Source organism: Mustela nigripes, chromosome 6 (assembly GCF_022355385.1).
Source record: "Mustela nigripes isolate SB6536 chromosome 6, MUSNIG.SB6536, whole genome shotgun sequence".
NCBI classification, from domain to species: Eukaryota; Metazoa; Chordata; class Mammalia; order Carnivora; family Mustelidae; genus Mustela; species Mustela nigripes.
Window position 1 is genome coordinate 108,001,359 of NC_081562.1, and position 27,401 is coordinate 108,028,759.

General features: G+C 41.3%; 1 protein-coding gene across 1 annotated transcript; it reads left to right on the top strand.

Moving 5' to 3' along the window:
• Positions 1-214: 214 nt before the first annotated feature.
• On the top strand, positions 215-23,369 carry LOC132020002 (tubulin alpha-8 chain). Its single transcript, XM_059403962.1, has 5 exons — positions 215-304; positions 10,948-11,170; positions 12,667-12,815; positions 14,282-14,962; positions 18,386-23,369. Exons 1-5 carry the CDS (start codon positions 302-304, stop codon positions 18,677-18,679), a joined length of 1,350 nt encoding a protein of 449 aa, XP_059259945.1. The 5' UTR covers positions 215-301; the 3' UTR covers positions 18,680-23,369.
• The last annotated feature ends 4,032 nt before the right edge of the window (positions 23,370-27,401 follow it).

Genomic DNA, 27,401 nt, shown 5'->3' on the forward strand with positions numbered 1-27,401 from the left:
ACCGCGCAATTCTCAGCAGGAGCAGCGGCGGAAGATGCCGAGGGTGGACCCAGAGGAGGGGCGGGGCCATCGCGGCTGCCGAGGGATTTAAGTCGCGAGTGGACTGGGAGGAGCAATTGTGACCTGCCCCGGTCCCTCCCTTCCCTGGGCACTGTGATGCAGCAGGGCAGCTGCTGGCCCAGCATGTCTGTCCCCGGCCCCCTCCCGCCCAGTGTGTCACAACAGCGGAGGCGGCTGTATCTAGAGCAGTTGGGGTGGGCAGGCCCAGCTGGGAGGCGAGCCGGCGAGGAGAGCAGCCGCCATGGTGAGCCTTTTCAGGTCCCGGGGCTGGGGGCCAGGGATCTGGGGCGCGGGGCTGGCAACAAGCCGAGAGCCATATCTGCGCGGGGGCTAACAGATCCATCGCTTTGGATCTGCAGAGCTTGAAGTCTCTTGGGGTGTCAGTTCAGGGTCGAAGAGGTCCCTGCCCTTGGGCGGAGGACACCCGTGCCAGTACCCTTTATAATATACATAAAGTAGAGACCTGAGGCGAATCGCCCCCCAAAGGGACCTAGGGGAGATTTGCGCACGCAGGTGAGGAGAGGGAGGATATGGGAAGCAGGCGCCGAAGAGGTGAGATTCTGAGGAATCCCCAGATGGGCAGCTCAAGGACTAGAGTGGGTTAAGTAGGAGACAGTCCAGGGATTCCAGATGGCTGAGGTGGGCTCCGGCAGCTGGGGGAGTGGGTGCAGTTAGGTCCCCAAATCCAATCAAATGAGACAGAGCCCCAGAATGTGACAGAGGACTTAAGGCATCACGGTCTCCTCGCTTGAGGTCATTTTCCTTTTTTGTCTCTGAATATTCGCTTGGGTTTGCGGGGCAGGGGGTGGCATTTAAAACTTGAATGCTCTCAGCCTCCCAGACACCTGGCACCCACGCCAACTCCCCAGTTTTTCCAGCGGTCGAAACCGGAAGGACTTTGGTGTACAGAAGTCTCCCTCAGAAGGCAAGGGGACCCCCGGACTTCTCTTTTTTGTTTACTGTCATGGTTAAGGGCTCAGCGGTGGCTCCTCCGCCCCCCACCCCGCCCCTGAAATCTATCTCTTCTTGCAAACGCAGATCCTACTTGGCTGGAGGGGGCTTCTCCAGGCTCTCTAGAATCCTTCCTGTGACCCTCCCCGTTCTCCCCCGGGAGTAGATAAAACCATTCCCAATCTATTTCCCTGAACACCTGAAAACCCAGAATCTCCTTGCTCAGAGCCCTGGTATTTTGGTAGAGAAGGGGTGCATTGGGAGAGTTGGGTGGAGGAGGGGGACAGAATAAGCAAACCAAGGTCAAGTTCTCTGGGCACTTTTGCTCTAGGTGTCAGCGATCACGCAGGGCAGGCTAGAAAACCCTCCTCACCCAGCCTCTGCTCTTTTTGGAAAGTGCCCAGGCCTCTCGCTCTGGCTCCAGCTCTGTTTTCTAGCTAGAGGTCTGTGCAGCAGCCTTTCTCTCTGGAGCATGCTCCCAGACCCATCTGGGAGCTTTAAGAACTTGGGGGATATTGGTGATAGTGGCCAAAGGAATCGACTCCTGTCTGAGGCTCCCCATGTGAAGCCATAGAAGAAGCCCAGAGAAGAATTTTGACTCCTGGCTCTGCAGCTAGCTTCAAGAAGTTCGATTAACCTCATTAGATGGGTTTTCTCATCTACAAAATGAAGAGGGGTTAAGGTTACAATTTCCACAGCTCCACCTAGCTTTACTATTTTAAACTTCTTATTGTGGAGAATTTCAAACATATGCAAAAGGGGAGAAAATGGTATAAGAACCCCAGTGTAGGGTGCCTGGGTGGCTCAGAGGGTTGGGCCTCTGCCTTCGGCTCAGGTCATGATCTCAGGGTCCTGGGATCGAGTCCCACATCGGGCTCTCTCCTCGGCAGGGAGCCTGCTTCCTCCTCTCTCTCTCTCTCTCTCTCTCTCTGCCTGCCTCTCTGCCTGCTTGTGATCTCTGTCAAATAAATAAATAAAATCTTTAAAAAAAAAAAAAAAGAACCCCAGTGTATGCCTCATCCAATTTTGACAATTATTTACTTATGACTAATCTTGCTTCATTTATTCCCCTTTCCCTTACTTCCTACTATTCTGAAGGAAATCCTAGGCATACTCAAAATTTGATACTTAATATTTATACTATCTAGTATGTAGTGCTTTATAATTTTCAAAGTGCTTTATTTTGTATGTTTTAACTTTGACCTGAATGCTATAGCGACTCTCAGAATAGAGCCTTAAAGGAGACTTACAAGGGAGCCAAGGATTGTAATTATTGACTATGTATTCAAAAGGAAAGTTTCTGAAAATATCTAGTAAATAAAAATTTTAAACAGTAAAACCTTATTTTAAATGTGGCTGAAAACCTATGGTTGAATATTTTGAGAAGAGTTTTTTAATTTATTTTGAAACAGAATTTTGTATAGCAGATTGTGTTTGAAATATTTAATTACATGGGCAGCATTGTCTTTTTTTTTTTTTTTAAGATTTATTTATTTATTTATTTGACAGACAGAGATCACAAGTAGGCAGAGAGGCAGGCAGAGAGAGAGAGGAGGACGCAGACTCCCTGCTGAGCAGAGAGCCCTATGTGGGGCTCGATCCCAGGACTCTGGGATCATGACCTGAGCCAAAGGCAGAGGCTTTAACCCACTGAGCCACCCAGGCGCCCCTGGCAGCATTGTCTTAATGGGAAAACTTTTTTTTTGGAAAACATTTTTTATTGGCCATTTCCTACTCATAGAACCTCTTTTTAAAAATCTCTTTACTCATTCATGAAAGGCTAGAATGATCCATCTAATAAATGAAGACCCAAAGAATTCTACCCTTGCAGAAAGGACTTTGCTTCCTTTAACAGATTGTCTCAGGCAGCCATCCTCCAGGATTCCCTTCTCTTGTGAGGATGGAGGGAGAAGGCTACTTCTGTCTTAAGAAGAATTAGATTAAGCATTTCTGTAGGTTCTGAGTAAGAAATGTATAACTAATCCTATAACTGAGCATCCCAGTCTGCTCCCAGTGGCCTTCTAGTAAGTAGTTCTGGGAACTGAGACTAGGACACCTTTGGGGAAAGTGGTATGGAGACTCCTGGCCAGGTGCCCCAAGCCAAGCCTGTGTCAATAATACAAGGGTACAGAGAAAGTGTCTGGGTTTATGGGGAGGTGAGAATATCTGTAGCACAATCTCCTTAACTGCATTTCTTCTGAACAAGGGAGCACCGATTCAGATGGGGATAGGCATGAAGTAGCAACAAAGAGCTTGTTTCCTCAAGAAAAAAAGTAGAGGGGAGAGTGTTTGGGGGATGAGATGGACACTGCTTCTGTGTCTGCAGTCCTCTGCAAACTGCCCCCACGTAGGCAGGCATGGCTAAGCTCTGCAAGGTCCATACTTATTTTCTGACCTCAGACACTTCTAGAGTCACCGCTGCCTCTGCCCTTCCCATTACGAAGCACAGATTCCCCCAGAAGTTGTGGGGGTCCATGGCTCTGAGTAACAGAGGAGCCCTGATGAACAGAACTTCCCTCTGCAGCGGCTAGGGCAAAGGTGCTGGCTAAATGAGGAGGAGTTTTCATAGGAAGCTTCAGGCTTAAGTGAGGCCCATGCAGAGCTAGAGGGGTATTGCTGTTACTGAGTGTCCTTTTGGAGTGTCCTAAGGGGCTCCTGAGTGACCTTGAGAGGAAGATGAAAAGTTAAAAATAACTTCTGAGGGGGAAATAGCTGGTGAATTCAGGACTGGTGATAGGGGGTGGGTGGACCCAACTAGCTTCTTCCTTGGGGGAGAAAGAGGACCAACTGCTTCTTTTCCCTTTGGCTGCCAAGGGACCACTAATGCTATCTGTGGCCTTTGTGGTTGACATTTCCACTATCTGTGTCTTCCTGTTAGAATTTCTCCCAGATAATGAGAGAATGGGAAAAAGAAATGGGTGCTATGTACCAGATTAAAAGTCCTTAGCTGTCTCTCACACTTGTCCCCAATGTCAGCTAAAGCCTAAGGGCCTTCGGACACCAATAGGTCTCTTAGGCTGGGAGTCTATTTACTTCACATTCCTGCCATTCCTAAAGGTGGTCTTAATGTCATCTCTATTGCTGCCCTAAATGCAGTGCCTATAATCCAAGACCCCTCTCTTGAAGCTCTTTCACTCACTGATGTTAATTTAGGTCAAGTTTTTTTTTTTTTTTTTTGCTTTTTCTGGCTTGCTATATATTCTTTGTTCTGAGTGATTCTAAATATGCTGTAATTGAAGGGCTTTGAGCAGAGATAATTCAAGCAATCTTTAATGAGTCACAATTCTTCTTACTTTAGTTATTCCTCCATAACACGGTGGATCTACTTTTTATTAGTAGACCACATCTTTGACCTAGATCCTAAAATATAGGTGATTTATTAGCCCCGCCTGACCACTAGACACAATTTGGTGTAATGATATGCTTCTGAAAGCAGCTGTGTGGCATTTGACCACATTGGTGTTCAAGAGATGTGGACTGGTTTCAGGTTTTCATGTGTCATATACTGCTGGTCTGTGTCAGTTCCTTTCCTAGATAACATGCCAGTTTTATTGTTTTATGATATTTCAAAATGATTTTTGAAGCTACAAATCTTCTTCCACACCTTAATTAGCTGATCTTAGTCATCTGAGAACAAAATAAAAGGGAATGACCAATATTAAAATAGAAATAATATAAGATTGATGTATGAAAAGGTTTCTTATAGTGGAATTATATAATAAGGCTGTAAAGTTTTAGAAATTCTTTTTTGATATTCTGCAAAATATAGGTTCCCCTCTCAATGGAAGATGAAGGTAGGTGGCACAGATGTCTTATCTGTTCTGCTTTTCATGAGCCTACACATCAGGCAAACTGCATGATTTGTGGGGCTTGCCCTAAGTTTTCTTGCTTTTTGTTAACATTGCTCCTAAGCTCAACTAAAATGATCATTTTGGCATGTTTTTAAAATTCGTCAAGGTCGCTGCAAATATTCCTGTTCCAGGAAGCCAAGCCAGAGTTGTTTTTTTCTCCTTTGAACTCCCATTGTCTCTTCAGCACTGCCTACTCTTTTGTTAAATAGATTATAAGACCCCTCAGTGCAGAGTTTTCATTCTAATCATCCCTATATTTGTTAAGCACCCACTACATTCAAGCACTGTGCTTGTTACCTGGGATGTACTGAGTAAGCAGGGGTTCCTTGCCCTCACAGATCTTTTTCTCTCTGCTAGGAAGTCAGAAAATTGAACAAGCACCTATAATAGGGTATGATAAATACAACAATAGAGAAGAAGTGGATCTTGGGAACACATAGTAGGGACCCTGAGCTGGTTTGTGGTTTCCCAGACTTCCTGTATGAAGTGAATTTAATGAGTAGGAGGAGTAGGAGTTAGCCTAGTACCTTTCCATACTTTCTTACACATAATAACACAATAAACATTTGTTGTAGGAATAAACAGTGGGTAACTTTTGTAGTTACACCAGCACTAGGTCTGTGTAAGGTTATGTCCTACTTTTCTTGAGGAAAGAAAACTTCTGTATTAGGTCTGTCCATCTCCTTCATCTTCACCCTCTGGATTGCTGGGCAGAGAGGTCCAGCAGCAAATAGGGAACCCCTTTCACCTCACAGCATCCCCGGAGCACAGAAGTGGTCTGAGCTCTATAAGCCCAGATTCGAAATGGAACTGAGAGAGAGAAATACTGTGAGAGAAAATATGAGCTCTGATTGGCTAGATAGGGAGATCTGAAATCGGAGTTTGGAGAAAATTTAGGATTTAAATATCCTCTGCTGGGTCAGCTTCTTCTATACTTTGGCCCCCTCCCTGTCCTTGTACACATCAGCCCTGAAAAAAGATTCTTGGTTCTATCAGAGAAGGATGCCACCATAAGCCATTCTGTTTCTTTCTGCACTGAGCTTTTTTCTGTTTGGAGTTTTGCTATACAAGGTTGGTCTTGCTATATACACTATCAGGCTTGCATGGATGTAGATGTGGGCACCCCCCAGGGTCCTGAAAGTTCAGAGTGCAAGTGAGGCTGGAGGTTGTGTGGTGTAAAGGAAAGAACTCAGGCTGGGGTCAGAAGACCTGGGTTCCAGTCTGGGCTCCTGCTGCAGAGCTGTGAAATCTTGAGTTTGTCCCTTTAACTTTCTCAGCCTCAGATTTTTCATCTGTAAAATGGGGAGGGAATTATATTTGGTGACCCACGAGGCCAGTATAGTTCTAGTGTCCTAAACATTTACAGTTGACATAGTATCCCTGGTTATGCCAGATAGATGACCTCTCTTCGGCATGAGGGGTGACCTCACAAGGCCATCAGCACTGGGTCTGCTCTGTGTTTATCTATGTAGAACTTCCAGGGAGGGAGATGGGGATGGTGATCAGGCAGTGGCTGGAGAAAACTAGCTCCGTGCACTAACAAATTAGTTCTTTTTTTTTTTTTTTTTAAAAAAAGGTTTTATTTATTTATTTGACAGAGAGAGATCACAAGCGGGCAGAGAGGCAGGCAGAGAGAGAGGAGGAAGCAGGCTCCCCGCTGAGCAGAGAGCCCGATGTGGGGCTTGATTCCAGGACCCCAGGATCATGACCTGAGCTGAAGGCAGAGGCTTTAACCCACTGAGCCACCCAGGCGCCCCTGACAAATTAGTTCTTAATATTGTTAGTTGAATAATGACTAAGTGAAATGGGATAGGAAGAGCCTGGGCCCTGCAGGATAAGATAATTATGGTGAATGGAATCTTTACTCCCATTCTTCCTGTAGTTCCTTTCTTTAATTTTTTTCTTTTGAGTGTGAAAAAATTTTAATGCCACCCATACATATATGATCTAGATTTAATAATAGTAATTATCATTTTTCTGCCATTTTAATTTTATCTGCTGTGTTTGTTGAAGTATTTTAAAGTAAAATACAGACATAATGGCATTTTGCCCCAGATGCTTTAGAAGTGACCCTCAAAAACTAATGACGTACTCTGTTGGCTAACTGAACATAATAAAAAAAAAAAGTACTCTAAAAAATAAGGACACTGTTATACCTACATATACTTCATTATCATGCTTAACAAAATTAATCAATTTCTCTATTTGTTTCCCAAATAATTTTGATTTGTTCAAATCAGAATTCAGACAAAGTGCACATACTGCATGTGGACTTGTGTTTCTTGAGTATCTTTTGATATGGAACAATCTCTCCTATCATCTTTATTTTCCATGAACTAAAAAGATTGTATCAATTGACCTGTAGAATGTTTCACCTTCTGGATTTATTTTATTGTTTTCTCATGATGTCACTTATCACTCAGAACCTGGTGTTTTCTACCATTTGAAAACTAAATTTAAAGTGTTTAATAGTGCAGCGGCTCTTTCTGCCCATGGGTCCTTTTCCTGTGCTTTAATAAACCACAGTTTTGCACCCCCCCCCAAAAAAAAATGTTTGGTAGATTAAGGCTGAGTTTTGTTTGTTTGTTTTAGAGAGTGAATGCAAGAGCAAGACTGAGTGGGGTGGGGAGGGGCAGAAGGGGAGAGAGAGAGAGAATCTTAGGCAGGCTACAAGCCCAGTGCAGAGCACAACGTGGGACTCGATCTCACAACCCTGAGATCATGACTTCAGCCAAAATCAAGAGTTGCTTAACCAACTGAGCCACTCAGCCATCCCGAGGCTATGTATAAGAATTCCTCGGGGAAGATGTTGTCATGTTGCATCACATCAGGATGTTCTTAATATCTGGTGCTCTCACTATCAGTACTGTTAAGATTGATCCCCATGTTTGGCTAACAAATGTTGTTGTTACTTTTCCCCCTTGTAACCTGTAAATAACAGTGATGATTTAATGCTATGTGAATATCCATTCTTTTCCCATCAACCTTTCACTTAATGGTGTTGGCATCCTTGTCCAAATCAATTACGTGATTAGGGATTGTAATATGGCAACATTTCTTAATATATCATTCCTTGTGCATTTATTAGCTGATATTCTTCAGTAAAAAAAGGGCTTTCCCTCATAAACTGTGCTATTTGGGGACAAATGAGTTATTTGTTTTCTTGATAACACTAAGGAGTTGTGGATTTTTATATATATCCTGTTCCAATCAAGTACCATTATTCTTCTTTTTGGTGCTCATACTGTCTTATCTTTGATAGTGGAAGTTTCTTCAAGTTGGTTTCTGAGATCTTTCAATGTCATCCCAATCTGTGTTAGCTTCTGTGCTTTCAGGCACCATAAAATGTTCCAGGCTCATCTTGTATGTTCCTTGCCCCAGACCTAGAACTCATCATTTCTCCCAGGAGTCCTGGTTCCTGTTAGTGGGGAATGGTATTGAGGGATCTTCCTTTTCTCTTGATTGGTGTAGCCACTTTTGGGTTTTGGAAGCATCTATGAACATATCAGTTAGTTCTGAGATTCTTTTATACTTCCAGTTGCTCTAAATTAGTTTAACAAGGAAAATAGCTCTTCCTAAGGAGTGTGTATGTGTGTGTATGTGTGTGTGTGAGAGAGAGAGGGAGAGCAAGAGAGCAAGAGCATGTTTGTGAAGACTGGCATATTAGTGTTTGTGAGATTAAAGGGGATAACAAAAAGGCTTGTGTCATTGATATCATCATATTGGTAGTTTTCTGGTCCCAAAGAGGCCTTACTCTTTCTCCCATGACCTCTGATCTTTCTGAAATATCCCTGCATTCTTACTGAAAAAGAGTGTTCCAGAAGGAAGGGCTGACCGGAGAGCAAATAGCACCACAGACAGACCTGGAGGATAGTTGGGGTATGGTGGTGGTTGGTGGGGGAGGGCAAAGCTCAGAAGACTGAGGGTCAGGGCCACAGAGGATTCAGTCACCTGGAACGTGATCCATAGGATCAGATATATTTTTAGGTCTCTCCAAATTCCCATCAGCTTTAGACACCTCTTTAGGAAGCCAGGGCTGCCTGGATATGAAAGATGTGGACTGATTAACAACACACTGGTTGTGGGGTGGTTTCTGGGTGTAGGACACTTTCTTAATGTCTGAATTAAGACCCAAGGTGAAGGCAGAAAATAGACCTTACAGTAAAGGTGAGTAGAATGGGGACCTGGAATCTCTAACTTTCTACCTGTGTTTCTTCTGGGTGGAGAATAAAGCCACAAGGTATTATCATAATGAAAATAATAATGGTAAAGGCAACAACAACATAATCATGGCTAACTTATTTTCATTAAAATTTTTAAAAAATTTTATTTATTTGACACAGAAAGGGTGAGGGAGACACAGAGACAGAGAGCAAGCACAGAAAGGGGAATGGCAGGCAGGGGAGAAGCAGGCTCTCCGCTGAGCAAGGGGCTCAATTCCAGGACCCTGGGACTTGATCCGACTGAGTCCCAGGGACTTGAACCGACTGAGCCACCCAGGTGCCCCTAACTTACTATTTTCAGATGAGGCAAAGTTAGTTAACTCAGCCAAGGTCACACAGCATAGCAAGTAAATTGAGAAGGCGAGATTTAAACCCTGGGGTGTGGACAACTTTGTGAGTGGAACCTTTCTCTGGCCACCAGACTCATGGAAATGTAGCTGGGTTTTATTCCCAGATAGGGCTATGTTTCATACTGGCTGCTGTGAACACCCGTGCTCTATGCTCCATGAGGCAAAGGCAGGTGTAAGATAGGTACTCAGCTCTAAAATTGAGTTAGGGAGTAATGGGTCCTGGCACCTCTGGCTCTTTGAGGTGTTATTCGGGGCAGCTGCCCTGTTCCCTTGCCCAGAGAACCTACAAGTTCCCTCCGGCTCCATGTGTTTCAATGCCCAGCCAAATTTTCTGGAGGCTTTGCTCCTGGCTTGGGTTACCTAGCTGGAAAATGGCAGGTCAGATCATGGATAAGAATAGAAACCCACGGATGAAGCACATGCTTCCCATCTGGACTCTAGCAGGCCTCACAGGCACAGAGCCACTTTGTGTTGGCCACTGCTTCCTCATTGATGGGATATATGGAGGTGATGCGATCATGATTTCTGGTGAAACCCCAGCTTCTATTAATACACAGACATTCATATTCTCTCTCTCTCTCTCTGCCACCCACACACCCACACACCCACCCATTCTCATCCTCAAATATTAGTATTATGATCAATCAGGTAATTGTGGCTTTATCCCAGAGTAACAAAGAGGTAAGGACCCTCTAAAGGTTAGCTTTAATATGTGGCCTGACATAGACAAGGGAGCAAATTACGGTAGCTACAAAGAAATTTTCCAGCTTCAGTGAGGAACCTAATTTAGGTTCCCAACAAATTATGTGCTCTCAACTCTCCTTTGCTGATGTAAGTCTTTTCTTCTTCCTACATTTGTAGCCAGAACACTAAAGACACTCATGATACCTAGTTACAAAGTATTTTCCTTCCATGAGAGTTTATCTGCTCTATGATATTCTGAGACTCTGAGTGAGTGTGTGTGTGTGTATGTGTGTGTGTGCATGAGAAAGAGAGGGAGAGGGAGGGAGACGAATGGAGGGAGAGAGAGAGAGAGAGAGAGAGAGAGAGGGTGTTGTCTAGGAAGGTCAGGGCTTAGGCATGAATATGAATGCTGCCACTGTGTATGCTAGGGAATTTATGGACAGTTTCTGCTATTATCACTGGTTCATCCTTTGACCTCCTTCATCAGCACAGGAATTTCATGGTTTGGAATTAGCCCCTTGTTTTATCAGTATAGCTGCCCTCTTTTTCGTTTTCTTGGCACAAAGGATTAACCTGGGAAACAAACTTTGGAGCAAAGCCATAAAACCGATTCTTCCTCAGAGCCAAGTGTCAGTCTAGACTGAGGGGGTTAGGGTTAGACACCTGACACCTCATATCCCACCTGGTTTTATATGGCATGGTTGGAGGGATGGATATCCTGCGAGTTGAATGCTAGGGAGAGACAAGTCCTCAGATGTGCGGGATATAGCACAAGGGCATAACCAAGGCCTAGGACTCTCTGACCTTGATTCTGCACTCTCCTCACAGCGGGAGTGCATATCAGTCCACGTGGGTCAAGCAGGAGTTCAGATTGGCAATGCCTGCTGGGAGCTCTTCTGTCTGGAACATGGCATCCAGGCAGATGGCACCTTTGGTGTCCAGGCCAGCAAGGTCAACGACGATGACTCATTCACCACCTTTTTCAGTGAAACTGGCAATGGGAAACATGTGCCTCGGGCTGTCATGGTAGATCTGGAGCCTACCGTAGTAGGTGAGTATGGGCTAGGATCCTTTCTACAGAAAACAACATGAAGCTGCAGAGCCTTTGGTCCTTGATAGCTAAGGAAGCAGAATCTCTAACTGGAAGGTGGGGTGGCTCAGCTAGAACCTCCCCACCCCACCCCACACTTACTTCTGTCAATTTCTTGAAATCTCCACAGTCTGGTGGAGTCTCACAATAGAGACCACAGATCTCTGCTTCCCCATTACAGCTGTAACCTATGCAGAACAAAATACCCTGTACTTAAACCCCTTAAACCTGTTGAGAAAGATCCAAATTGAGAGAGTCTTAACTATGTGCTAAGAGCAGAAAAATAAAATAGTAGAAAAATAAAAATAATTTTAGGAATTATGAGAGGTCTCCAAATAGTCAATTTTCCAAAGTATAGGTTTCTGATTCTATAACAATTGCAGTCTTTTCTCATGGTTCTGGTATAACCTTGAAGTATCTTACTCAAAATGAAATAATAGCAGACACATTCTCTTAAAGCCAGAGGTTGCTGCAGTTCTAGAAGGAACCTCCTCTGGATCCTAGAAAACAGACTTGTGTTGGAACAGGGTTCTTGGTGCTTCACCATTCCCTTGAGTCCTCCTCTCCACCACCCCGGCATCCTTTCCCTTGGGTATGATTCCTGGATCAATTCTCAGCTTAACATCAGGATTTCCTCAGCTTCAACGCTGGTTCACCAAGCAAGGGATGGGTAAATCTAACAGAGATATCTGGGCTAATGTCTGTAATGACGAAACACTAATTTCTAGGGGCAACAGACTATATGTACACAACCCTGGGATACTCTGTACAAATATAAAATGTGCAGATTACCCTCCCAGGCACTATGCAAATGAGTGATTTCCCTGGGTGGGGGCGTAGAGGAACTCTGAAGAAAAGAGGACATGTAGTTGGGGCTTGATACGTCTTGGTCTGCCATATATCTACTTTGTGTGGACCCTTCTAGGACCTGGAGCATAGCTCTGCTTCAAAGTCATTCTAAAATATCTCTAGTGCCTTACATATGTTAGCTTAGGGGTGGGACAATTCCTGGGAGAGCAGATCACCCGGAACCTTTCTCTGTATCCCTAGAACATTTTAGTGCGAATGAAATTGGGTTAAAGTTTTGGGTCACCTTGCAGCATGAAAGAAAAAACAAAAAGGAAGACTTAAGGGGCCAAGGTAGAAAGAAGAAGGGGCAATCAGCTTTGGTGTTTGGTGAAATTTGTGAACCTAATGCTTTTAGAAGTTCCTGCCAGCAGAGCAGAAAAGCTTCTCTTTGCCTGAATCACAGGCTTCTGTTTCTATTAGTGCCTATGTTACCCTGGAATTCTCTCAACCCTTTCCAGATTTATTATAGTGTTGTCTGGTTTTACCTCAGTGGAGTTTTACAGGTAGAGGAAATGGATACCCAGAAAAGTATTATATGATATTTAATGAGGGATGTATCTCCTCTATAAACAATGTGATAAGACCTGATGGCTTCTGTCTCTTGGTAGATGAAGTTCGGGCAGGAACCTACCGTCAGCTCTTCCATCCAGAGCAGTTGATCACAGGGAAGGAGGATGCAGCTAACAACTATGCCCGGGGCCACTACACAGTGGGCAAGGAGAGCATCGACCTGGTGCTGGACCGCATACGGAAGCTGGTAAGTATGAACAAGGGTATGGAATTGATGAGTCAGGCTAAAAGAGACAGGATAAGTGGAAGCATTTGTCCCCTGGCTACAGAATAGAGCTCCTAAGATTTGGGAATTTTTGCTTATATTCTGTGAGAAGCATTCACAGGGATGATGCCCCTTCCTCCACCTGGACATCATGAACTACCCTACAAGCCAATGCCTTACTAAATCTTATCAGTACTATATGGTAATATCTGGAGGAAATTCCAGGTATAAAGAAGGCTAGCTCTTTGCTTGTTGGAAGCATAGGTTAACACAGAATTTAGCTTGGAAGAGGAGAGGAAGAGATTGTTGATACTTTTGAGCACTTACAAATGCCATTACAAATATCAATTAGATACATTCCTTCACTTAATTCCTTTAGTAATGATACACAGAAAGTCATTTACCTGTACTTTACAATGAAGAAATTGAGGGCCAGTGTGGCTCAATAATTTAGCTGGATCACACAACTAGAAAGTGGCAGAGTTGGGATTTAAATCAGGTGGTTTTGGCTAGAAAGCACTGAGTTGTATGGTGGGCCACTTTATCGCCTTGAGCTTTCATTTCCTTATCTTTACAATGGAAATGGTTGGACTTAATCAGGGGTTCTTGGGAGCTAAAGGTGCCAAATTTTTGTATATGTTCACTTTTTCTGTTTAGTGGAGGGCTCACAGGGGTTATCTGTCTCAAAGCTTTCTGTGGGCCCCAAAAGTTTAGAACAAGTATCATAGATCATACCCAATGGGAAAATTTGTGACTGTCTGAATTCTCTTAGTTCTCATAAAAGCTAACATTGACTACTTACTACATATCAAGTCTTTGCTCAGCATATCATGCTATCTCATTTGATAATCACAATAACCTTGTGAGATGAGGTGTTTTTTTTTTTTTTTTTTAATTGCCTTACTTTAGTCAGGAAGAAACAGTGATCTGGAGAGGTTCAATAACTTGCTCAAGTTTTTACAACTGGGAAATGACAAAATTGGTACTAAAACTCAGGTTCTTTGACTCCATTTATATCTCTGAAATTTGTACACTGAGCCACCTTTCAAGGTGGGGCTGAGATGTATACTCAGCAGCTCCCACAAAACCAATGACAAGGGCAGGGAAAATGGGCAAAGAGTTGGGGTTCTCAAAGGGCAAAGCTATTAACCACTGTGGTTCTGAAATTCTTATTCCTGGTTCAACCAAGCCACTGGGCTGGAGCCTTCCATATACCTAGTGGCATGTACCTGTGCAGTTTGCCACCCTATATATTTTAGCTAGTCCTCTCAAGATCAACCCAACTCCTTTTATCTTACTTCTCCAAGACTGTTTTGATTTTACTGACATAAAAATGTTAAGGAATAGAGTGGGGGCAGCAGATAAGATTGCCTGCCTTTGTTCACATGAGGGTATTCTCATAAACTTGTCTTCATGGTTTCTTCTCATGTTCTTTCTACTCTCCCCAGACAGATGCCTGCTCTGGCTTGCAGGGCTTTCTGATCTTCCACAGTTTTGGAGGGGGCACTGGCTCTGGCTTCACTTCTCTGCTGATGGAACGACTCTCCCTAGATTATGGCAAGAAGTCCAAGCTAGAGTTTGCTATCTACCCAGCCCCTCAGGTCTCTACTGCAGTGGTGGAGCCCTACAACTCCATTCTGACCACCCACACCACACTGGAACATTCAGATTGTGCTTTTATGGTGGACAATGAAGCCATCTACGACATCTGCCGCAGGAACTTAGACATTGAACGCCCCACCTATACCAACCTCAATCGCCTCATCAGCCAGATTGTGTCCTCCATCACTGCCTCTCTCCGCTTTGATGGGGCCCTTAATGTGGACCTCACTGAGTTCCAGACCAACCTGGTGCCCTACCCCCGCATCCACTTCCCACTGGTCACTTATGCACCCATTATATCTGCTGAGAAAGCCTATCATGAACAACTCTCTGTGGCTGAGATAACCAGCTCCTGCTTTGAGCCCAACAGCCAGATGGTGAAGTGTGACCCAAGACATGGGAAGTACATGGCCTGCTGCATGCTCTACCGGGGGGACGTGGTACCTAAGGATGTGAATGTCGCTATTGCCGCCATCAAGACCAAGAGGACTATTCAGTTTGTAGATTGGTGTCCCACAGGCTTTAAGGTGAGAGCTGATGACTTAGGGAGAAGATAGACAATTAGAGAAGCAGGAGGAGATTACCAGGGAGAAGGGAGAAAGAGGTGTAAATTCCAGGGTCTTTGATATACAATTCCATGGGAGCTTCAAGCTTTATGGGATGATATGGGGAGAGGGCTTAAGACAAATATAACCATAATTTCATTAGTTCATTCATTTTAGGTAAGAAGAAATTAGAGAATATTATTGAAAGATGGGGGAGGAGGACAGTTGTGATACTTGGAGGGGCAATACTGCAGTAGGGAAAAGCCTCCTGCTGCTCATACCCTAACATCTGCAAGCATCTCAAAGGTCAGGAAGAAAAGGACTTTTCTCTAATAAGGAGGAGTGAACAGGCTAGAAAGAACCCATGCAGGCAAGTGGGATGAACAGGATGAATGAGTGGAGGTACCTGTAATCTGACAATAGATCAGAGAAAGGAGTTAACCAAGTTATTCAAGTTACCAGAGAGATAAAATTCCCTCCTTTAACAAAATATGTATTCCTCTCCCAATTTTTGAAAAATTAAATATTCATCCTGTAAGTCTTAATTAACTTAGAGTGAGGATAAGAAATTCTATGGTGACTACAGGATAGTGAAGCACTTATTTTGTGAAGCCCTGACATTTTCCACTAACCAGGAATAAGCAGAAGCTGGGGAAACCTATTGTAGATCAGGTGCCTGCAATCTGGAAAATGCCAAACTCTGAGGGTTAGTGGGTAGATACAACATCCTGGGAAAACCCATGGATCTCAGAACTAGTGAATGTTAAGTGTCAGAAGTCACTCCTTTGAGTTGCACTGATAAGGCATGCAGCTGGTTCTGTGCTTATGAACTGCTTGATCACTTTGCCCTGTGGTCCCATTATCTTTAATCAGATTCTACTATCGAAATAGCTACCATCATTTACATTAGTTAATAACCCCCAGCCATGTCTTTAATAGTTCAGAGGTTCACTCAGCACCAGGGGTGGTTATACCAATTGCTAGATATACAGAGATGAGCATGCCTGTTTTTCCCTGATGGGACTTACAAAAACAAGGCATCATGTACCAGTCTCTTGACTGACCTATTTGTATATTAGGCTTTGACCGAGCTCATCTCCTTTTGTAGCATTTTTCCTCACTGCTGTACTTCTAGCTATACACACAATCTTTCCCCCCAAGATTACACCAGTTTTTAATCAGTTTTGGTCATTCTTGTGAAAACTGAGGAGATCTTCCAAAATATGGAGTTTTTCAAATTTTTAAAATGGAAACAAACAACAAAACAAGCTAGTAGGAAAATAAATATGAAAAAAGAAAAAATGAGATGTGAGGGTGGTGGGGAATTTACTAAAAGGAGATGCCTCTCATTTTCTCCTTTTATTTTAAGCTGAAGTTTGGGGATTGTATCCAGAAAGATAGGTAGGGCTAGCATCTTAAGATGATTTTCAGAAAAGCTCATGTTTGTTAAACTTCATCCTCTCATATCCTCCCCAAGGGTGTTTGTCCCTATTTGACTCAGTTGAAGGGATAATTACTCTTTGAGAGAAGACAGTTAGCTCCAGGTACAAAGTTTTTTGCTGGTCAGGTTCAGATCTAGCAAAATATGTGATACAGCAAAGTTTATATTCATTGTCCTTTTCTTTCTTATTTTTGGTCCTTTGTCCCTGTCTCAGCATCACCTCTACCAACAAGATGCTACTTTTGTCTAAAAGGAGTGATGGATGATGTGAATTCATTTAATGGGCTACCCACCTTGGCTATATAGCCTGCTGCAACTCCCACTTACATCTCAAGAGGACATGCATTTTATTTTATTTATTTTTTAAAAAAGATTTTACTTATTTTTTGACAGAAAGAGAGATCACAAGTAGGCAGAGAGGCAGGCAGAGAGAGAGGGGGAAGCAGGCTTCCTGTGAAGCAGAGAGCCTGATGCGGGACTCGATCCCAGGACCCTGAGACCATGATCTGAGCCGAAGGCAGAGGATTATACCCACTGAGCCACCCAGGCACCCTGAGGACATGTATTTTAAAGCTATGAAATTAAGAGGCTGACAGTTAAGGCATGATGACCTGGGTAGGAGAGCTATTTTTTGGATAGTATTTTGGTTCTCAGTGTCCCTTAAATATTATCATGGTTTGTTCCTTTCAACTTCTTCCAGTTTCCTATAGTTTTGTTTCTGGGATTAGCTTTGATTTGGGATATGTGTATAGGGAGGAGGGAGATTTCTCAGATAGTGCCTCTAACATCAGATTGGGCTAGGCTTAGTTTATAGGACCCTGCCATGCTATCAGATCTTGGGAATTTGGCTTGTCCAGGCAAAAGTTTTAATTAACTTTCTTTGATGGAAGTCCTTGCTTTTCTTCTAACCAGCCTCACTCCCCTCAGATGTGGGGCTGGATTAACATTAACACCATCTCCAGGAACTTTGGGATTTTAAAATTTATTGCTCTGGATTATCTCCATGATTTTTTAAAAATTTAAATTCAATTAGCCCAGGTATCATTAGTTTTTGATATAATGTTCAATGATTCATTAGTTGAACATAACACCCAGTAATCATCATATCACGTGCCCTCTTTAATTCCCATCACTCAGTTACCCCATCCCCCACCCACCTCCCTGATCTTTTAAACAGACCTTTGCCTTTGGCAGAGAATTTTCCCTAAATTTGTTGACAATATAACTAAGAGAAACTTTACATGACCATGTGGAAAAGAGTAAATGTCAAGTCTAAAAATTAATTTGCCTCTAAAGGGGATCTATTTCCTTTTAAAGATAAACATGTATCGTACACCCCTTAATAATAATCTCACTCACTACTCTCATTTGTCTACTTGGATCTCCCCTCACTAACATTTCTACCTATTATCAGCCCTGTACTCCTTCTTTTCTTTTCTTTTTTAAAAAATATTTTATTTATTTATTTGCTGGGGGGAGGTGCAGAGAGAGAGTGCGAGCACACAGCAGGGGAGTGGAAGGCAGAGGGAGAAGCAGACTCCCTGTTGAGCAAGGATCCTGATGTGGAACTTGATCCTAGGGCCCTGAGCCGAAAGAAGATGCTTAACTCCCTGAGGGACCCAGTTATCCCTGTTCTCCTCCTTTTCTTTTGCAGTTTTTATTTTGTCTCCAAGTTTTAATTTAAATTCCATATAGTCTTTTACAGTCTTTAGATTTTATAGCCCTTCTCTTGAATTTGCTTTCGCCCAGTTCTACTCACTTTTAACCTTCTCTTCAACACTCTTTCTACCTGTCCATTTCTCCAAACCTTTGGTTCCTCCTTTTCACATCCAGGCCTGCTCCCATTCCCAACCCATGGCTGTGTCTTGCTACCACACCGTGTTACCAAGATAACCCCATCTTGAATTATCTTTTGGCTTTTCTGCATTTTATTTGGTTGCTCCTCTTTTTTCTCTGTTCCTCAGGTGGGTATCAACTATCAGCCACCCACTGTGGTGCCAGGAGGGGACCTGGCCAAAGTCCAGCGGGCTGTTTGCATGCTGAGCAACACAACTGCAATTGCGGAGGCCTGGGCCCGCCTGGACCACAAGTTTGACCTCATGTACGCCAAGCGGGCCTTTGTGCACTGGTATGTTGGAGAGGGAATGGAAGAAGGAGAATTTTCTGAGGCCAGGGAGGACCTGGCTGCTCTGGAGAAGGATTATGAAGAAGTGGGGACTGATTCATTTGAAGAAGAAAATGAAGGGGAGGAGTTTTAAATAGAACACTTTCCCCTTGGCTGTGTCTCTTTATTTATGCTTCTCCACTCAAAGCACATTTAACTATTCCAAGAATAATAGACTACACTCCTAAGCCCAGCCTAATTTCTGTTTTCCATTGGAAGAGGCATCTGACACCAGTGCCTGGGCGAAAATCGAGGCTAAGCTGTTCAGACCCTCCCTTGGGCAAAAGTAGCTTTGTGCCACTAAAAAAAAAGAGAGTCACTGTCTCTAGGTTAGGGTGAAGCAGGTTATATGTTGTGAAGAGGCCTAATCAGGATTTTAAATGCTTAATTAGTCTGGGCCCACCCCAAAATGCAGCCTACTGTCTGTGGAGGGGTCTGAGCATTGGAAGATTTCAGGAAGAGAGTGGCACTTTTAGAGAGTAAGAAGACAGACACATTTCTTGCCCTTGTAAAAACACAAATAAATGAATGAATTCAGGTAGTGTTAACTGATGTAAAGTTAAAAAAAAACAAACAAACCGTGATGAGGGAAAAAGTGTCTGGGAGTGCTCCTTTAACCTGGGTGGTCAGAAAAGGCCCCTTGGAGACCTGAGCAACAGAAGAGAGCATCATTTGAAATTCTGGAGTTAGAGAATGCTGGACATAGAGCAAAACACAGATGTGGGCTTATTGTGAGATGGAGATGAGATCCGAGAACCAAGCTGGGGCCAGAGCGTACTTAGTCTTATAGACCACGGTAAGGTGTTCAGATTTTTCTCTAAGTGAAAAAAAAATTTGGAAGGTTTAAAGCGGGATATAATATACTTTATATATGTACATATCTTATCTCTAATCCTCCCAACAATCTCAAATGGATATTCTGCTCATTTTATAGATGAAGAAACTGGGGTTTACAGAGTTGATATACTGCACATAGTAAGAAGAGCTCAGAGAGCAGAGACTACTAATTCTATTCTCTTTTGTCTACCCTACACTGTTTCTATGCCTTGGTATCTGTGTCCAGGTTTCAATTGCTGCTTCATAGAATGATGGATGGAGGAGAAATAAAAGTCTATAACACTTGCAAAAGAGAGGATGAATTAATGCATCTTTTCTCTGAAGTTGGCAGCTCTGGTAGGATTTTAGGAAAATCAAAAAACTGTTCTGATGAAGCTACTATTGATAAAATACCCAGGGTTGGAACCATAGTAGGTCCCTGTGTTTTAAATGTAAATTTTGTTAATTATTGATTTTCCCTAATTTTTATTGTATATTCCTTGGAAGCCCTGAGAAAAATAGAATAAAATGGTCCAAGAAAAGGGAGTTTAGGTAAGAAATAATGCTAATCACTGTTAGAAGATTGTTTTCAGAAAGCACACTTTCTTGCTCTTCTATGAAGGAGATAATGGTGAAAAAAAAAAAAAAAGGTCCAGATCTCCTGTCCATTCTGACCTCCCTTACCTGAGATCATTCCTGCACCAAGTACCATAGGTACTTGCATAGACAAATTTATTAGAAAATTGTATTACAGAATTAGAGTCAGGAACTCAAGAAGGGGCATATTCCCTCTTGATTTGAAGTTGAGAGACCTACCTATGGATTTCTGATAAGCCTCGAATGACTTCCTTGGTGTATAACTATGACTTAACTAGGGAGAAGATAACACAACTTCAAGGCCAGGTTTAGGGCTGTGATAAATCACTTATGGTATGTTCCTTTCCTTTAGACTAATGTAAATTAGTTTAAATTAACAGGAATGGCAGAGTCATGTTTAAGAGGTATGAATAAAGGGGGATAGGGCTGCAAGAAAGTTTGAGGGATGATATATAAAAGCTTTGGATGTATTTCCCCCAGTTTCTCTTCCATTTTTCATTTGGTTAAGTCCTTGCCCAGTCATGGGGTTGGGCACCTCCAGCCCTGCTCAGCTCTGGTCATGAAGTAGGATATTGAATTTTAGAGCCGGAGTTAGATGTCCCTACAAAGAGGGTACATAGGAGAGTGGGTGAGTCTGTACCATTCCCTGAGATAGGAACCATGATTATTCTTTCTCTAGTAGGGGATTAGAAAGAGGCTTCTTAAGACTGTAAAGCAAGTTTGGCAGATGCTAGATAAGAGAATTGTGTTTGTTTACCGCACTGGGTCTGGATTATCCAGGCTCTTCAATCCTAACACCAGTTCTTAGGTATTCCTAAGTCATTCTCACTTATCCCCTACAAAAGTCATTTTTACCTTTTAAATACTTTATCCCAGGAATTAGGAGTCCAAAGTTAATATAATATTTAGTGAAATTTCTTTAGTTTTATACCATAATTTCTCAATTATAGTTCTTTCTAGTTTGGCAGTGTGGACATTCATATGCATTCCTCATTCCTGGGTCCTGAATTGTTAAAATGGACAGACCTCCAATCTTTTGACAGCAATCAGCTTAAGTTCCAAAATGAGCCTACTAAGGAAAAGATAATATGTTTATTTTCTCGAAACTGCTAATTCTATCAGCAATTAGATCTGCATTTAACTTTTCCCTAAAACAAAATTGCCGCTGGCCCCACTATTCTGAGTTGTTAAGGGCCACTGAGTGAATCTCAGTGGATTCACCTTTCCTATTATAATGCAAATCTATTAAGGGATTGAAAATTTATGTTGTGAGTCTAAACTGTCTACATTAAAAAACTAGTTTTTTGTTTGTTTGTTTGTTTTTTAGGTCTTGTGACAAACTTATAATGCTGGGCATTTTAGGGATTATGAAAGTGAGAGAGTAAGTGGGCCAGTAAGAATGAATATCAATACTGATACTAATTAAATTTTGTAGTGCTTAGATTATCCTTCCTTCTCTTATGTAACATAATCGCCAAGAGTAAAGGTGAGACTTGACTTACATCTTTTCATGAATGTGCAGAATGGAACTCCTTATGTGACTTTTTTGGATTTAGAATTTTGGATTTAGAAACTAAAGTCTAAAATGTAAGTCTTTTTGTTTGGCTCTTGATCAATGAGACAGAACATAGACTTTTTAAAAAAAAGATTTATTTATTTATTTTACAGAAAGTGAGCATAAGCAGAAGGAGCAGAGGGAGAAGGAGAGAGAATCTCCAGCAGACTCCATGATGAGCATGGAGCCTGATGTGGGGCTCGATCTCACAATCCTGAGATCACAACCTGAGCCAAAACCAAGAGTCAGATGCTTAACTGACTGCCCCACCCAGGCACCCCCAGAAGATAGACTGTCTAAGCAGGTTCCATTATTTTGCAGTGGGAGGGAAGGAATAAAAACATAAAATGGTCTTCCTTATAAATGTCAGTGCAAAAATCATTAGCAAATTATTATCAAACAGAATTTATGCACTGAAAAATACAGCACAACCAAGTGGGATTTATTCCAGGAATTCAACCATAGTTCCATATTAGGAATTCCATCAGTCTTAAAGCCTGTATCTTAATGGGAAAACATTAGAGGCATTTTACTAAGTTCAAGGACAAGGCAGGGATGCTGGATGCTTAGGACCTCCACTACTATTTAAATTGTACTAGAAGTATTAGCTAATGTATTCAGATAAGGGAAAATAGAAGAATAATAGTTGCAAATGAAGAAATGAAACTATTTCTATTTGTTGATGATATGGTGGTACATTTGGACAACCCTATTCTATAGGACCAACTTAGACAATATATTAATAGTCTTGATTTCACAAATATGATAATTGGTTAGTAGAAAAAGAAACCTCCATTGACAACAGAAATAAAAAGAGAAATACTTAGAAATAACAATTTAACTAGTAATGTTTAGCAGCCTTTATGAGAAAATTTCAGACTCAAAGACATAAAAATAGGCTTGAGCAAATTTAAAGACATTCCTTATTATTGGTTGGTAACTATCAACAAAATACACATATTATTCTCCCTAAGTTCATTTACAAATTTAATGTAATCCAATAAAAATGCCCATTTTTTTGCTTATTTTTCTTAAAAAAACTTTATTGTGAGATAGAGATTTACAGGAAGTTGCAAAAATGGTACAGAGAGGTTTACTCAGTTTCCTCCAACAATTATATTTTACATAATATCAAATTCAGGAAATTGACATTGACACCATTTGTGAGCATATCTCTGTGCCATTTTATCACGTGCAGATTTGTGTAATTACCGCTCCAGTCAGGATAAGGAACTGTTCTATCACCACAAAGATCTCTCTCCTGCTACCCCCTTTATTCCTACTCATTCTACCGCCCCAACCCTTAAACACTGGCAATCACTAAATTTGTTTTCCATCTCCATAGTTTTGTTACCTTGAAAATGTTATACAGATGGAGTTATATAGTATATAAGTTTACATCTATTTCTAGTTCTTTAAGAGTTTTAAATAATAAATAGGAGTTGAATTTTGTTAAATTTTGTTAGAAGCCTTTTCTGTATCAGTTGATTTTGATCACGTGATTTTCTTCTTTAACGTGCTAACATGGTAGATTACATTGATTTTTGAATATTGAGCTATCTTTGTATCCTTGGAATAAAACCCTATCTGGTCGAGGTGTATATTTCTTTTTATATATTGCTGAATTCTATTTGCTAACATTTTGTGAAGAATTTTCACATCAGTATCCATACAGGATATTGGTCTGCAGTTTTCTTTTCCTTTTTGCACTGTCTTTGTCTTATTTTTGTATCAAGGTACTATTACAGGGAAACCAACGGGGACTGGAGATTTTTTTGGAGTTGTAAAAATTAAATGTTCAATTTCTTAAAACTTATTGAGTTATTCAAAGTATCTCATATTGGTTAGGTGTGGTAGTTTATGCTTTTCAAAGAATCATTCAGTTCAAACAGGTTGTCAAATTTATGTGTGTACAGCTGTTTGTAATAGTCTCTTATTATGCTTTTATACCTGCAGGGTCTGTAGTAGCATATTCTTTTAAATTCCTGATGTCGGCAATTTGTATCTTCTCTCTTTTTTAAAAAAATCTTATTTTATTTAAATTCAATTAAATAACATATAGTGTATTATTAGTTTCAGAGGTAGAATTCAATGATTCTTCTTTCGTTGTCAGTCTTGCTAGAGGTTTGTTAATTTTATTCATCTTTCAAAGAATAATTTTTCTATTTCTCTGATTTTTCAACATTGTGTATTTTTCAATTTCTTTGGAATATCCTGTATGTCTTCCTTCTTTTTGCTTAGGGTTTATATTGCTCTTTCTTCCTAGTTTTTTACAGTGAGAACTTATATTACTAATTAGAGACTTTTCTTCTCTAACAGAAACATTTAGTCCCATGAATTTCTTTCTTTCCTTTTTAAAGATTTTATTCATTTATTTGACAGAGAGTGGGAGAGAGAGCAAGAGAAAGCACAAGCCGGGGGAGCACCAGAAAGAGGGAGAAGCAGGCTCCTCACTGAGCAGGGAGCCCAATGTGGGGCCAGATCCCAGCATTCTGGGATCATGATCTGATCAGAAAGCTGATCCTTAACCAACTGAGCCACCCAGGTGCCCCTATAATTTCTTTTTTAGTACTGTTTTACTTATGACCCACAATTAAAATTTTTTATTTAAATTAAACTTATTTACTTATTTTTGAATGCATTAAGAATTTATTTATCTATTATTATGTTGTTAGCCCCCATATGTGCTTATCACAATACCTGCCCTCCTTAATACCTACCACTTGGTTACACCATCCCTCCATCCTCTCCCTTCTGTAACTTTCAGCTTGGTTTCCAGAGTCCAGAATCTCTTATGGTTTTTCTCCCTCTCTGATTTCTTTGCAATCAGTTTCTTCTCCCTTCCCCTGTGGTCCTCTGCACCATTCCTTATGTTCCACATATGAATAAATCCATATGATAATTGTCTTTCTCTACTTGATTTGTTTCACTTAACATAATCCCCTCCAGTTCCATCCATGTTGATGCAAATGGTAGGTATTCATCCTGATGGCTGAATAATATTCCTTTGTATGTATGAAACACATCTTTATCCATTCATCTGTTGAAGGAGATCATGAATCCTTCCACAGTTTGGGTACTGCGGATACTGCTGTATGAACATTAGGGTGCATGTGCCCCTTCTTTTCACTATGTCTGTATCTTTGGGGTAAATACTAGTAGTGCAATTGCTGAGTCATAGGGCAGCTCTATGTTTTACATCTAGAGGAAACTCCATACTGTTTTCCACAGTGGCTGTAACAGCTTGCATTCCCACCAACAGTGTAAAAGGGTTCCCCTTTCTCTACATTCTTGCCAACCCTTGTTTCCTGTCTTGTTAATTTTTGCCATTCTAATTGTTATAAGGTGGTATCTCATTGTGGTTTTGATTTGTATTTCCCTGATGGCTAATGGCATTGAACCCTTTTCATGTATCTGTTAGCCATTTGTATGTCTCCTTTGTCTGTTAATGTCTTCTGCCCATTTCTTGATTGGATTATTTGTTTTTTGGGTGTAGAGTTTGAGGAGTTCTTTATAGATCTTGGATACCAGTCTTTATCTGTAATGCAAATATCTTCTCCCATTCCGTGGGTTGCTTCTTTGTTTTATTGACTGTTTCCTTTGCTGTGCAGAGCTTTTTATCTTAAAGTACCAATAGTTCATTTCTGCTTTTGTTTCCCTTGCCTTTAAAGACATATCTTGAAAGAAGTTGCTGTGGCTGATGTTAAAGAGGTTACTGTTCATGCTCTTCTCTAGCATTTTGATGGATTCCTGTTTTACATTAAGGTCTTTCATTCATTTTGTGTTTATCTTTGTGTATGGTGTAATTATATGTTGAATCCAGTTTCATTCTTCTGCATATGGCTAACCAAGGCTCCCAACACCATTTATTGAAGGGACTGTCTTTTTTTCATTGGATATTCTTTCCTGCTTTATCAAAGTTTAGTTGACCATAGACATGAGGGTCTATTTCTGGGTTCTCTATTCTGTTCCATTGATCTATGTGTCTGTTTTTGTGCCAGAACTGCACTATCTTGATGATTACAGCTTTGAAGTCAGGCATCATAATGTCCCCAGTTTTTGGCTTTCTTTTTCCCTGGTGATTCAGGGTCTTTTCTGGTTCCATACAATTAGAGAATTGTTTGTTCCAGCTCTGTGAAAAATGTTGATGGTATTTTGGTAGGGATTGCATTGAAAGTGTAGATTGCTCTGGGCAGCATAGACATTTTCACAGTGATTATTTTTCCAGTCCATGAGCATGGAATGTTTTTCCATGTCTTTGTTTCTTCCTCATTTTCTTTCCTAAGTGTTCTGTAGTTTCTAGAGTATAGATCTTTTACCTCTTTGATTAGGTTTATTCCTAGGTATCCTGTGGTTTTTGGTGCTATTATAAATGGAAATGATTCCTTAATTTCTCTTTCTTCAGTCATACTGTTAGTGTATAGAAATGCAACTGATTTCAGTGCATTAGTTTTGTATTCTGCCACACTGCTGATTTGCTGCATGAACTCTAGTAATTCAGGAGTGGAGTCTTTGGGTTTTTCACATAAAGTATCATATCATCTGTGGAGAGAGAGAGTTTGATTTCTTCTTTGCCAATTTGAGTGCCTTTTATTTCTTTTTGTTGTCTGATTGCTGAGGCTAGGAATTCTAGTACTATGTTGAACAACTGTGGTGAGAATAAGCATTCCTGTCATGTTCCTGACCTTAAGGGAAAAGGTCCCACGTTTTCTCCATTGAGAATGATATGTGCAGTGGGCTTTACATAGATGACTTTATGATGTTGAGGTGTGTTCCCTCTATCCCTGTATTTTAAAGAGTTTTAAGCAGGAAAGGATGTTGTATTTGTGAAATGCTTTTTCCTGCATTGAAAAAAGCATTGAGGATGCTTTTTCAGTTGAGAGAATCAAATGGTTCTTGTCTTTTTTTTTTGTTAATGTGATTTATTATGTTGATTGATTTGCAAATGCTGAATCATCCTTGCATCCCAGTAATAAATCCCACCAGGTCGTGGTGAATAATCCTTTGATCCTATTGGTGAGGATCATGTTAAATATTTTGGCATCCATGTTGATCAGGGATACTGGTCTGTAATTCTCCTTTTTGATGAGGTCTTCGGTTTTGGGATCAGGGTCATGTTGGCCTCATAGATTGAGCACTAGAAATTACCATATTAACAGCAGAGAGAAAACAGACTAAATAATTTAACAGAGCCTCAATGACCTGTGGTACTGTACAAAAGATTTAACATTTGTCCAGACGTCATCAAGTTCCAAAAGAGAACAGAAAATGTGAGGCCAAAATATATTTAAAGATCAGATGATTGAAACTGCCCACATATGGCAAAGACATAAACCTACAGATTCAGGGAGGAAGAAAGATGGCAGAGTAATAGGGAACCCTAAATTCATCTGGTACCTGGAATTCAGTTAGATAGTTATCAAATTACATTTATCACCCGTGAAATCAATGGGTGAACTGAGAAAATAATTACTTAAGTTCTACAAATAGAAAAGTGATCACTTTTTGCAAGGTAGAAGACATGAATCTAGGGTGATATATTGGAAAATAAACCATGGAGGGGAGGGAGCTCTTAAGCAAGCTACTGGAAAGATTATAAGCAGCAGAGCACAAAATTGGAACTTTTAGAAGTCTCCTACAGTTGGGGATGTCATTGGTTTAAAGGTGCTCAGGTGTTAAGGTGGGGCAGAATCCTAAGTGGGAAAGCATGGTCTCAGGATCCTTAGGGTCATAAAAAGAAGGGGGGTGCCTGAGTGCAGCAGAATTCCCAAGCACTGGAGCAGGGAAGCTGGCTGAAAACAATGTCTAGGTGCTGGTTTGCTGCTCAGTGTTGCCATAGTGAATGGCT